Source organism: Drosophila novamexicana, unplaced genomic scaffold (genome assembly GCF_003285875.2).
Source record: "Drosophila novamexicana strain 15010-1031.04,08,12 unplaced genomic scaffold, DnovRS2.1 tig00000308-arrow-arrow-pilon, whole genome shotgun sequence".
Classification (NCBI taxonomy): domain Eukaryota; kingdom Metazoa; phylum Arthropoda; class Insecta; order Diptera; family Drosophilidae; genus Drosophila; species Drosophila novamexicana.
This window is the reverse complement of record NW_020824799.1, coordinates 1,912,673-1,925,247: the sequence shown is the minus strand read 5'-3', so window position 1 is coordinate 1,925,247 and position 12,575 is coordinate 1,912,673. Positions and strand designations below refer to the sequence as shown.

Below are 12,575 nucleotides of genomic sequence, written 5' to 3'. Positions count from 1 at the left end.
GTAAATAGAGTTGAGAAAAATGTGTGCGCTACAGTGAAAACACTGCAAGACGAATCAATCAAGCACAAGTTGTATATATCTAGCTTTACTTCCCATACTATAATATAATCTAAAATAATCAACTAGTTACCTAAGTACTCGATTTAGGTTTAAGTAGTGTCCCTTAGTTTGTAGCGCAGTGTTTCCTTCATTTCAATTTAATCTCAAAATGTCAACTATAAAGTATAAATATATATATATATATATATATATATATATATGGTATATAACACACAAAATTTTAAATATATGGCTTGTATTGTACGTTAGTCGTAAGTCGAATGGCATTACATAGTATTATAAAACTAAATAGCTACTGAAAAATATATAAACTAACAAAAAGCAAAGGAAACAAAAGCAAAATGAATACATTACAAAATCAAAGAACACAAACTGAATACCAGATCTGGAAATAAACAAAATTTAAATAAAAAAAAAAAAAAACAAACTGAATATCTAATGCGAAATAAAATACGAGTCCAAAATTGTATTAAATTCCGAAATCCTACATTATTTGGCCGAGATATATCCCAAAATCGGGATCGGTCCGCAAATTAAAACTTTGTTGATGCTTTTTTGTGGAATATCTTGTTTCAATATTGTGTGATATTGAACTGTTATACATTTGTGAATTCCTACGAATCCCAACAATCATTGGCAGAATTTAAAATTCGATAAGTTAAAAAAATTTATTGATCAAAAAACGATTCGTTTGTTAAGTCAACCTTTTTTGAAGATTTTTTTTAAAATTAAAAATTGTCGGAACTAGAACTAGAACAAAAATTGTCGGAACGGGTCATTAAAATGAACTACTGAACTTATTCAGTGATTAGTGAACTAAATCGCTCATTTAGTTCACTCGTTCAGCTATTCAGTCGGTCATGAACGATGTATGCAACTCAGCAGTTCAGCCGTTCATGAACGATACATTCTTTTGAGATGTTCACTTCTTAATAAACATAAAAGGTAGCGGGATTTGAATTTAACTTTTGATTTGACTGCATAACTGAACTAAGCGAATAGTTCATGACCGACTGAATAGCTGAACGAGTGAACTAAATGAGCGATTTAGTTCACGGCCGAAAATGAACGAGTGAACTTATTCAGCGAATTGAACTAGAAATCGCCACTCTAGTCGGAACCATTTTAGACTCGTACGGAAAAGTACTATGAATTAGCATCAACAAAATGAAATTCGAAATGTTGACCCGAATCGACTAAAAAGCAAGAGGTTACATGACGTTTTTTTCTCATAATCGGTGTCGGTTCGAATATCAAAACTTTTTTGATGATTTCTTTTGAATATCACGAGGAAATATTGGATACATTACGAAATCAAAGAACACAAACTGAACAGTTAATGCCAAATAATTGAGTTCTAAGGGTAGTTGGTCTTATATGATTTATAGACAGTTTATAGACAGGTTATTATGGCCGGGCCATATGCTGCGAAGCCGACAACAATTAGGCGCTGCGCAGCCTGAACTTTGGATATACATATATCAATTATATTTAGCGGCCTTTCATTATAAATATATTACGTGTTTTTTATTGGCGCCGAAAGACAAAACAAACAAACAAACAGACGCCGCCTGGCCTGGCCGGACCTGGCCTGATCTGGCAGGTAGCTCTACCTGGGCTTAGGGCTCGCTCCTTAAAGTGTTGGCCGCTGTCACATTAGCGTCGGGGACTTCAACTCCTACAAGTTGGCCTCCGGTGGTCCGGAAGTAAACCATTTTTTTTTCTTTTTGTGTTCTTCAATCGGCAACAAGTTGAAAGACGGCGCCCCACAAAGTTGCAGACGAACTGCGTCCGTTTCAAATGTTCTTTACTTTTATTGAAACTTCAGCAGAGAGACACCTTTTTAATTTTGTTGGCATTTGCCGCTGGTCCTTCTGGAAATTCGCATAAATTGCGTTTAATTGGACAATTTTTGTTATATTCCTTTGTGGCCAACGGCGGCGGCTTGTAATGAGGATGAACTCCGTGTTTGCCGTCCATATTGCATGTGGCCAGCTCTTGGGGCTTGTCTCTAATTGGCTGCCCACTTTGTAGCATTTGTCCGGTTTGATTGATTATTGAGCCAAGCTGCGGACAGGCGCCCGGTCTTGGGGTAAAGCAACAATCTATTTGTGTCCACGTAGTGGAGTGACAGGCGCCACAGTTCTGGGCTGAAAAGTTTGCTCTGCCGAAAATCAGCAAAAAGAAAACTAAATTGAAAGTGACCAGAGGGGGTTGCTGTCGACTGGATATGAAAAATACAAATGAACAGCCATGCGGTTGGTCAACAAGACAAGCCAGGACAGCGACGATGGCGAAGTCGGAGAGGGGGCGGGAATGGAAGCCTCTTGGTCCGTCTGCCATGTCAATTTGGATTACGGCCAGAGATTGAAAGGGATTTAAGGCCAAGCCAAGCCAAGCTAAGCGGGCAGCGTAGCAATTTTCAAATTAGTTTTTCAGCCTTTTTGAAGCCAACAATTTCTGGCTGCAATTTTCATATTAAAATGCACAACAATGAAGCAAAGCAGAGGCAAAGCTTGGGGGAAATGCTGACAATAATGCTCTAGACAAACTTTGACAGACGCTCACAAAAGCAGTCACAATAGCCGTAGCTGTCGCAGTCACAGTAGACGGCGCACAGTGACAGCAAATAATTAGCGGCCATCATGGCGACATTTAAATTAAATATGACTAGCTATTTTGCTATTGTTCGCCCTTCTTCTTGCTGTTGTTGTTGTTGTTGTTCTTGTTATAGTTGGAATAACGGTGGCACGTCTAGCCTCTAATTATACTCGTCGCTGGTTGGCCTGTCAACCTGCCATATGGCAGTCATAAAAAAAATGCCATAAAGGAAACCATTTTGAACAACCCACCTGAAAACAACTAGTCGGCATGCAGTTGAACATATTCGGCTAGCAGCTACCCTTAGCTCGAAGAAGAGCACTTCCATTTTACATATATTTTAAGGCTAATCGATCAGTGGCCTCAATACATCATGATTGATGTGTTTAATCACCTTAATTTCCCATCTTATTCTATTTTAGTCATTTAATGTGATGCATACATCATGACTGATCTCCGCAAGCATTTCTTTTTCGAAATTATACATCATGATTGATATCCGTTAACAGCACTGCTTATTCATTTTGTAGCCTCCAAACCCATCATGTACTTAAGGATTAATACACCAATTTAAATATCTGCAGACACCATCAATACATCATGATTGATATCTGCAAGCACCTTCATTTTCCATATACTTCCTAGCCAGTCACCTAATGTCCTAAATACATTACTGATCTCTGCAAGCAATACAATTTTGCATATCCAATTATGTGTAGTCTATTAATGTGGCAGTTTTGATTAATTTTGTAGTCTGTAGATCTTACATCATGACAGATCGCATGACGTCGAAGTATATGTCATTTATATTATACTAAAATCCATGACGAATATACTCCTATTACTCTATTGTTGGCAAACAGAGGGCCGTCATTAGCCAATGACTATAGGTATATTAAAATTAGTACACCCCAGCACATGTATAAATGAGTTTAAAAATGGAGTAAATGGAGTGGGAAGTGCGCTAAACAGACCCCGATAGCGAGGGAGGCCATTATGCCCGAACGGGACACAGTTACAGTTTTTTTTTCGGGTGCTTGCCCGGATCCGGATCTACCACCAACCGTTGGGATCCGGTGCGACGGCGACAAACAACAGTTCACTTCTAATGACCGCCCAGCGCCGTTCTCCAAATTAATCATTAGGCTTGTCATTAGTTGAATGTGCTTAAACTTTATTGCGTATTTTTTTGTTTGTGTTAGCTTTGTTTTTGTTCGGGCTTCTGTATGGCATATGCTAATAGCTCATGAAGTGTTGTTTGCCGGGTGTGGACAATAAATCGACTGGCTAAATGATTCTGAAAAACTTGCCCAAGCACACGTGCAATTTGCCAGATAAATCCAGCAACAAAATACCCAAGAGCATATCAATTATCTACAACATGCACAAAATTGTTAAATACCTTGTACAAGTTCTTAGCTGTCGCCGTTGCAAATGCCAGTAATTAAATTTGGATTTCATTATTATAATTATTTAATAGAATAAAGCGCATACGACAATAAGACACAAATGAATTCGAGCCAGCGTCCTCTTAGCTGAGTTATCTACTAAGAAATGAGTCTAATAAGTAATAATATTTCTATAATGATATAAATATTTCAAGAGTTATTAGACTTATTCAAATAATAGACACAGATAATTATTGTGATACCATTATTATTATCAAAACAAATTATTAATAATAATAATAATATTATTATTATTATTATTATTATTATTATTATTAATATTAATATTATTATTATTATTATTATTATTATTATTATTATTATTATTATTATTATTATTATTATTATTATTATTATTACAACAAAATTATATTAATTATTATGACATCAAAATAAAGAAGTTCTTCAATCAAAACTGATTGACAAACTATCCAAGGCAATAGAAATAGAAAATAAAAAGAAATAGAGTACAAAAATGAGGATTCCATCAGGATTTTGAGTGAGGTGAAGTAGAAAATTCGTGTTTCACACTTTCCATGCAATTCGACATGAAAATTTAATCAAGTTGTTTTCAATTGAGTGCAAAATCACATCAGCAGCATAAAAAGTTGAAAGCCGGAGAGTGGAAAGTGGAAAGTGTAAAGTACAGGGCCCACTCCCAAGCAACGGACAGACAGACAGACAGACTGAATGTGAATTGAGTGGTCAGCCTTGAGCGGGGGTTGCTTTTGCCCACCCGCCATCCCCCTCCCCAGAAATGTCAACAGCCAGCGGCATTTGGACCCGGGGTCAGAAACACACGTAGCATTACGATTCCGGGTATTTATTGCCAAGCACACAAATTTATAATCAGACTTTGACGAGCTTCGAGCTATCAAAGGCAACAAAAATAACATTTCAATTTTATTGCCTTGCCTCGGTTCAAGTAAAAAAAAAAACAAGAAAACAGCTCATCAAATATTAAAAAGCCTGGAAAATTTATGCCGAATTCCATTAGAGTTATGGCGTGAAAATAGACTCGGAAATTTGTTGAACGAAAATCAATGCCACAATTAAAAAAAAAAATAAAAAAAAAAAAAAACAAGAGGTATGCAGGGAGGCGCGCCTGCTAATCAAACTAAATTGCAAGATTTTTGAGACAAATCTCAAAAGTCTATTTAAGGCGGAAGGCCTGTTCAAATATTTAGGCCAAGCTGGCAAATTGTGCTAGATTTGCCAGTTATAAAAGCGAGACTTTCATTTCATTTGCGCTTAAGCTGCTTAGGCCTCCTGCTAATACCCTGTAAATATCAGACTGTGTAAGTGTGTGTAACAAGCAGAAGGAAACATTGCGGCTATATGTGCACAGTTCTTGTGTATCAAATTCAAGTCAGCTTCACTTCACAAATCGATAATTATCGACACAATATTTCACCATTTTACAGAGCTTATAAAAGGCAAGAACTTCACATTCAGCATATTTGTGCTCGTACGGTTTAAACAAATGAAGATTAATTAATTTTTAGAGCGCCTCTCTTCACGCTTCTCAAATTGTGTGTGGTTTACAGGGTATCTCCCAGCCGAAAACTGTCGTCTCTCATTTCCTCTGCTTTTCTCGTTCTGATTGCGCTCATTCCCAATTGTCCATTTCATGGACGCGCAGCATTTGCATTTTTTATTTGAAACAACAGAATTGACCTTTTTGCTGGCCCCTTGTCCGGACTCCGGACTCCGGACTCTGTAAGTGGCCTTCGGGGCAAATTTTGATTTCTGCGTAATTTTTCTTGAGCCAAGTCAAAATTCGTTGCCGGGCCATAAATAATGCACAGCGTGCCAGCAATTGCCTCAATCACATTGAGGCCAAAATGTTCACGCATTTCCCAGCAACAAGAAAAGGAGAAGCAGAAGCAGAAGAAGAAAAAGAAAAGGGCAGCAACACGGAAATTGAAATGAAAAGAAACTCATTTAGATATACGGGAATTACGTTTGCCGGCCAAACTTTTCCCAAATGCATATTAAAATACGCAAGTCCCACAGATTTTATTTTATTTTATTTTTTTTTGTGTGTCCCGTTTGCTGGCCAAATAAATGGCGAACTGTAAAAATAAACGACAAACGAATGGGCCAAACAATAAAAAACCAAGCCAGGCGGGCGTGCACAACTGGGAAATACCCTGTAACCAAAATTGTTATGCTTCTTGAATAACTCAGTTGCTTATGGACCGATCCTTATGAAATTTTCAGTGCATAACTAAGACATTCGAATGTGTGTAGATATTAAAGCCTAAGGTTATAGCTTCACAAATTAAATATTCTTCGATTAGTATAGTAACCGATCTCTTGTTATTTAGAGATATGCCCACAAAACTGGAGATTGATATCGATTCTTATCGATTTTGTGAAAACTAACTGAGTTAGACTAGATTGAATCAGCTGTTGTTGTTGTTGCTGATCAGGAGTTTATATATACTTTGTGGGTTCACAAAATAAACATACCCTTTTTTAGGCACTTTCCGTGCGTGCAGGGTATAGAAAGAAGCCCACGACTTACGACATTTGAGAAACGAACGTGAAAACGAGCCTTAATACGGCCGGAGCGCAGCAGGAGCAGGAGCTTGGCATGGCGCATTGGCCATGTCATGTTCATGTTGACTAATGTTTAACGAGCGCAACTTGTCCTTGTTGATGTTGTTTATGAACCTGCCACAGCATCCCGCACCCCGCACCCCGCACCGCGCCCCTCCCCTTCACGTGGTCTCTCTATTCAAATCCCTGCGGTACCCTGCGCTCGGATCGCGGCGAGAATTGACGCGCGTGCCTTCGACTCACGGGCTTTTTGGCAGCATTTCAAATTGATGAAGTTGCGCCGGAATAATGGGGTCGGAGTTGGCTGGGCTGTGCTGGGCTGGTCGTGCCACCCCTCAGCTGGTGTCAATTGTGTAATTGCCGAATGTTGTTTTCAAATATTTAATTGAAAGGGTGTTTTACGCATTATCCTTGCTGTTGTTCCTTGTTGTTGTCGTTGACTGAAGGACTCGCCATTTCGTGGTTACACGCGTATCCTGTTACAAATCCTGCTCGAATATTGTTTTGCTTGCTGTTTAATATAATTGTTATCCGCTTGTCGCCTGCTTTGGCCTCTGTTCCTCGTAGGGGGTGAGCACTGTTTGCCCTTGGGCAAGTGTTGAGATTTTCTCAGCACTTGATTTTAGATAACAAGAGTTACAACAGATGCTACAAATAGACAAGCACCTAAATACCCTGGGAAAATTGTGCGAGAATTCGAACTTTAATAAATATATCCCTAGAGAAACATTTTGGGATTTTCTTTGATATAACTTAGCTTTATTCACGTTGGGCGTAAAGAATCGAAAATTGACGCACGCTTCTATCTTCTATCTTTACATAATTCAAACTCAAAACTATTCTTTTTATGTATATATGCATGTATATATGTTTGTTTCCAATCTATCTGCAGATATTTTTTCATTGTTAAGTTATCTTCAAGTATTTCACTTCCAACTCGACTTCCACACAAAATGGGTTGAACTTGTTGCCATATTTTAATTTATATATAGACTGACGGGTAGATTGATGATCAACATGCAGCTCAATACTTAAACGAAGCTAAACTTTTTGCATTTATTTATCCATTATAATCTACATAGTTATAATACTTTGCTTGGACTTTGTTTGTGAAATATTATTAATCTGTGTCTAATTGAGAATCTGCCTACAAAGTTTCATGCATCTCTTATACTTATCATATATAATATATAAGGCAGATCTGCGTATGCTGTAAAGGAATATATAGTTAATATATATATTTAATAATATAATATATTTAATATATTTGCTGTTTCCCAATTGGACAGAGAGACAAGCCTGGCTAAATCGCCTCCGTTCATGAAAGACTGATCAAAAATTCCTTTCAATTTGACCAGCCAATTGCAGGTGTTGCAAGCAATTTGATATCCTTGTCAGGGCAGCTGCAGGACAACGGCTCCAAAGGACATCTCTCAACTGGTGACCGCTTGAAAGGGCGTTAAAAGCGGCTATCAATACAATTTACGCAGTCGGACAGGGCACCTACGAGGACTGGCCCGGGCCACCTACATGCCACAAGGACTCAATACACAGGATGACACTCAACAATCGACAAGTCGATGACGACAGGCGCTCGAGCCGCAGAGCCTGGGAAAGCATGAGCGGCAATTGCAATTGCATTTTAATGCAATTACAACTCGAGCCGTGCCCTCCCCCTCCGCCCCCGCCGCCGCCCCTTGGTTGCCACTTGACACCCCCGGAGGCCCACTTGACATTGACAATAAACAGCGCTGTGCATTGTTGAAATATGTCCTGCGTCCTTAATTTCACTTTTATGCCAGCCAGCCACGGCAAAACAGGACTCGCTACAGCCCCGGCGCAGATTAAAAGATATAAATTCATATTCCCCAAGCAGCCGGGGCGGCGGTGCGTGCCCGTCCGTGTCCAAGTCCTGGCGCACACGGACGCACACACCCTCCTCCCCGAGGATCGATTAGCTTGTTAGGAATTCAATTGTGAAAACTGCGTTTCGCTCTTTTTGCATTTTTCCGTGCCGACTGTGACCATGTCGTATATCTTTTTTATGAAGGGATTGCGTGAATGATGAGCCCGCCCAGCTTTATGGCAGGCCGTTTGATTTGATATCTATCTCCCAAAACAGGTGCAGCCGGCGCACAGTTCGAACCCGCGTCCAACTAGCGCTCAAACCACTTTAAGTAATTAACTGCAAGATGCTGAGAGGACGCTGCTCGGTTTTGCCCGGCTGCTCGGCTTCAACCCCAGCCAAATTAAATGCCTGCTGTTTCTCATCTCAACGGGACGCAGGACGAAGGACACAGGACTCACTCCGGCAGACGTCGGACGGCTTCGAAGCGTGCCACGACAAGGTTTTCGCATCGAAGTGCACACAACATTTGCCATAAATGCGCAATCATCAATTATATATCTTTCAGCCCACAAATAATTTGATTCCTATTTATTTTATGAATATGAAACAGGCACATCAAAACATAAGAACGGAGTTCTATTTTCATTATCAAAACGTTTTATTACTGCGAAATTTCTTTTCTTGATATAAAAATTAAGAAAATTCCCATTTATAAGGAAATACTCATTTCAAGAATTTGCATACTCAAATTAAGCATAACATGTTCTCAATCTAAGAATCAAATTTCTTAGAATGTCGTTCTCAGTTTTTCAAATTTAAAAGTTTAGAAAATTCCCATTTTCTAAGAAATAAATATTTAATGAATTTGCATACTCGAATTAGGCATAAAAAGTTCTCAAATTAGGTCAAAATTTGTTAGTATTTTATTGGAATACAACAATTTCGTCCTCAGTTTTAAATATTGTATTATAATATTATTTTTGATAAAGAAATACTCATTTCAAGAAATTTCATACTCAAACTAAGCATAACATGTTCTCAATCTAAAAATCAATTTTCTTAAAACTGTATTTGAATGTCAAAATTTCTTGCTCAGTTTTTAAAGTTTATATTTGAATCAGACTTTGATGACGTTTGAAATGACAACGCAAATTGTTCATGTTTTCTCTGAGTGTACAAAGAAATGTCTATTTAGGCAATTTTTCTAAACTCCCGCTTTAACATAACATTCTATCGATTTCTTAACCCGTTTCGATTTAATGCCCATCATAATCATTTGACGCCTTCTCCCCCAAAAAGCTGGCCTGCATCTGTGCTCAAGTGCTTTTTTGATTGATGATAAGACTTGAGATTAGCACGTTGGCCTCAAGCATTATTATTTATTTAGAATTGACTCATAAACTGTTCAATTCTCTTGGCTTGTTAACGGTTGGTTTTCATCCAACACTTAGTACTTTATTCCTAGTTGAGCCTTTGCGGGAAGTTCCTTAGTTGAAGCTATAAATTCTACTTTTATTTGCTGAACTAGTTTAGTTAATTTTTGCGAACTAGTTCACTTGTTCATATTGTAGCTCATCCCTTCAGTTAACCACAAGCAATAAATAAAAAACCGAACTGTAAGTTTTATATATTTATATTTATTATGTATATATTTATATTTACATAGATAAAGACCTTGATTATCACACTATATAGATACTTAAATATTTGTATACATAAAGATATTTAAAAATACAAGCAGATTTCTTAGTAACAGAATAAGTTCTTTTGAACGACTCGTTCAATTGAACACTTTCGGAATGCAACGACGCAGGTCTACTTTATACTTAATTACTATTGTAGTACTGTGGTTATTTGTAGCGGTTATGTTAAAACCCCGTTTCGGAGGAAGCAAAGTGGCATAAAACGGTTATACATTATACAGACACCCTGCAGATGGCGCTACGTTCGTTTAAGCACAAACATAAACCAATTTAACCAAGGCAGCAACCAAGTATTAAGTCTTTGCGGTTATTTGTAGCAATATGTTATCAAACAGCTGCAAACAGTAGGCTGGTGCACGCTAACTGCAGATGGCGCCAAGTACGTTTAAGCACGAACATAAACCAATTTAACTGAGGCAGCAACCATTCCTTATACTGTTTAACTTACTTTTTATAGAAATGAATATATGGCGCCACTATTGTATAACTAACTTATATAATTTAAATGATAATAATAATAATATAACTAATAATTTCTTTAGATTTTCCATTTTCTTTTTTATTAACATTAAAACTTGAACGATATTAGGTTTAATACCTAAATAAATACATTTTCATTTTGCCAATATCAATTAGTTTCTTCATCTCCTTTTTTTTTAAATATTTTTGTAGCATTTCTTGCTAATAACAGTTATTATTAATTAAATCAAATTTGCTTATATTCTTGTCCGCCTTTAATGCTTGCCATAATCGTTGGGCTCCACCGCATCGGTGCCCGGCGCATTTAAAGCCTCGAACAGCTCGTTTGATTGACGATGATTGACGTTCGGGTACAAACTGTTTTCAATATTGTTGTTACCGGAGCCGGGTCTTGGATGAATATTAATGCTGCGCACGTCCGTCTCCGGGTCGGGCCTGCTTGCACTGTAGGCTAATCCGTTGGCAAAGGACCGATGCAGCAGGGCGTTTCCCACAAAGTGCTGCAGTTGCAACAGGCAGCTGTCCAAGAAGAAGAAAAAGAAGAGGAGAAGGTGTATTTCATGCTAAACAGAGACTAATTAAGCGCTTACCGTTCCAGCTTAAGATCGGTGGGCCTATCCTGAATATCGTAAATGTCCAATAGGCCCAGATTGTGGCCATTGGTCACCAGAGCTGTGGGCGGTGCCCGTTTTCCATTGGTCCAGCCGCGAGAATACTGAAATGTCTGCCCCATGCAAGCCATGGACAGGGTGAACAGGAACAGGGGCAGCAGCAAGAGACGCAGCATGATTAGACAGCAGATTCTAAAGAAGAGATATACAGAGAATTCACTCAGAGACAAATGGAGACTCTAAGGAAGAAATATGTATATGCATATAAATATAAATACATATTGCTATATTGTTTATACTTTCTTTAAAATATTCTTAAATTAAGTGTGAATAATACTTAATTTAAAAAGAGTTTAAACACTAAATTAGAAAAGCGAAAGTTCTTAAAAAAAGTTCAACATTTCTTGAATTAAATACTAAATTTAAATAATTCGAACTTAAAAAATTGATGGAAACTTGAGTAAACTTTAAAAGCGTTTTTTTCAAAGAATGTAAACTTTTCTGAGCCTTATTCTGTAAGTATACTTATGGAGATTTTTAGGTCTTTCAACTTTGTTTTATTTTATTTAGTTTATTAATTTTCACACTTGCCAAGAATCCAAAATTATTTCGGCCAAACCACACACAAGCAGGCTGAAGCAACGTCTGAGCCTTTATTGCTGCTGACAGCCGCTTTTATAACCAAAGGAGCAAACTGCAATTTCGCTAAAATCCCACGGCCATAAACGTGGCTCCAAAAAAGGGGTGAATAGAGATGGATAAGGGGTAGCCGGGTGCGGGGGGTGGCAACAAGTGCTTTTCCTGCCAAGATGCCCTCCAGGCGCCGCACACATGCAGATTAACTGAGATTATTAGTTGGCAATTGTTTTCATGCGTGGCCAAGATGGCATTTAGTACCCACGTGCCACGCCCACCACTCCGGCTGGCTGATCAAATTGAATGCATTTGCTGATTGGAAAATTGCCACTTGCTCCAAAGTCCTGTCGGAAAGCAGAGCACAACAGCAACAGTGAAAGGGTTAGGGCATCTGTTCGGATACCCCGTACGCAATGCAAATGGCCAAATCGAGGTTTAATGTTTCTGTGCAAATGTATGTAACACGCACCCTGATCCGGTGTGTCGCTTCGCACGGTCATATCCACATGTCCTTGCTGGCACAGGGTAACTGCTAGTCGGGCACTAGACTGGAGCATGCTTTCTTGTTGTTTTTATTGAAATTTCCGTCCTTATACTTTCAGTGCCCAAGAGGCAAGCACGT

The 12,575-nt window shown here is 38.4% G+C and overlaps 1 protein-coding gene across 1 annotated transcript; it reads right to left on the bottom strand.

Moving 5' to 3' along the window:
• Positions 1-10,815: 10,815 nt before the first annotated feature.
• On the bottom strand, positions 10,816-11,524 carry LOC115759547 (pro-corazonin). The gene is made up of 2 exons (XM_030700503.1): positions 11,297-11,524; positions 10,816-11,225 (listed from the first exon to the last, which is right to left on the bottom strand). The coding sequence occupies exons 1-2, from the start codon at positions 11,491-11,493 to the stop codon at positions 10,961-10,963; spliced, it is 462 nt and encodes a 153-aa protein (XP_030556363.1). The 5' UTR covers positions 11,494-11,524; the 3' UTR covers positions 10,816-10,960.
• Between the last annotated feature and the right edge of the window lie 1,051 nt (positions 11,525-12,575).

Excerpts from the sequence above, each read along its gene's own strand:
- LOC115759547 (XM_030700503.1), bottom strand. The coding sequence starts at position 11,493 with ATGCTGCGTCTCTTGCTGCTGCCCCTGTTCCTGTTCACCCTGTCCATG. Across the intron at positions 11,226-11,296 it reads ACCGATCTTAAGCTGGAACG|CTGCCTGTTGCAACTGCAGC; the intron begins GTAAGCGCTTAA and ends CTTCTTGGACAG.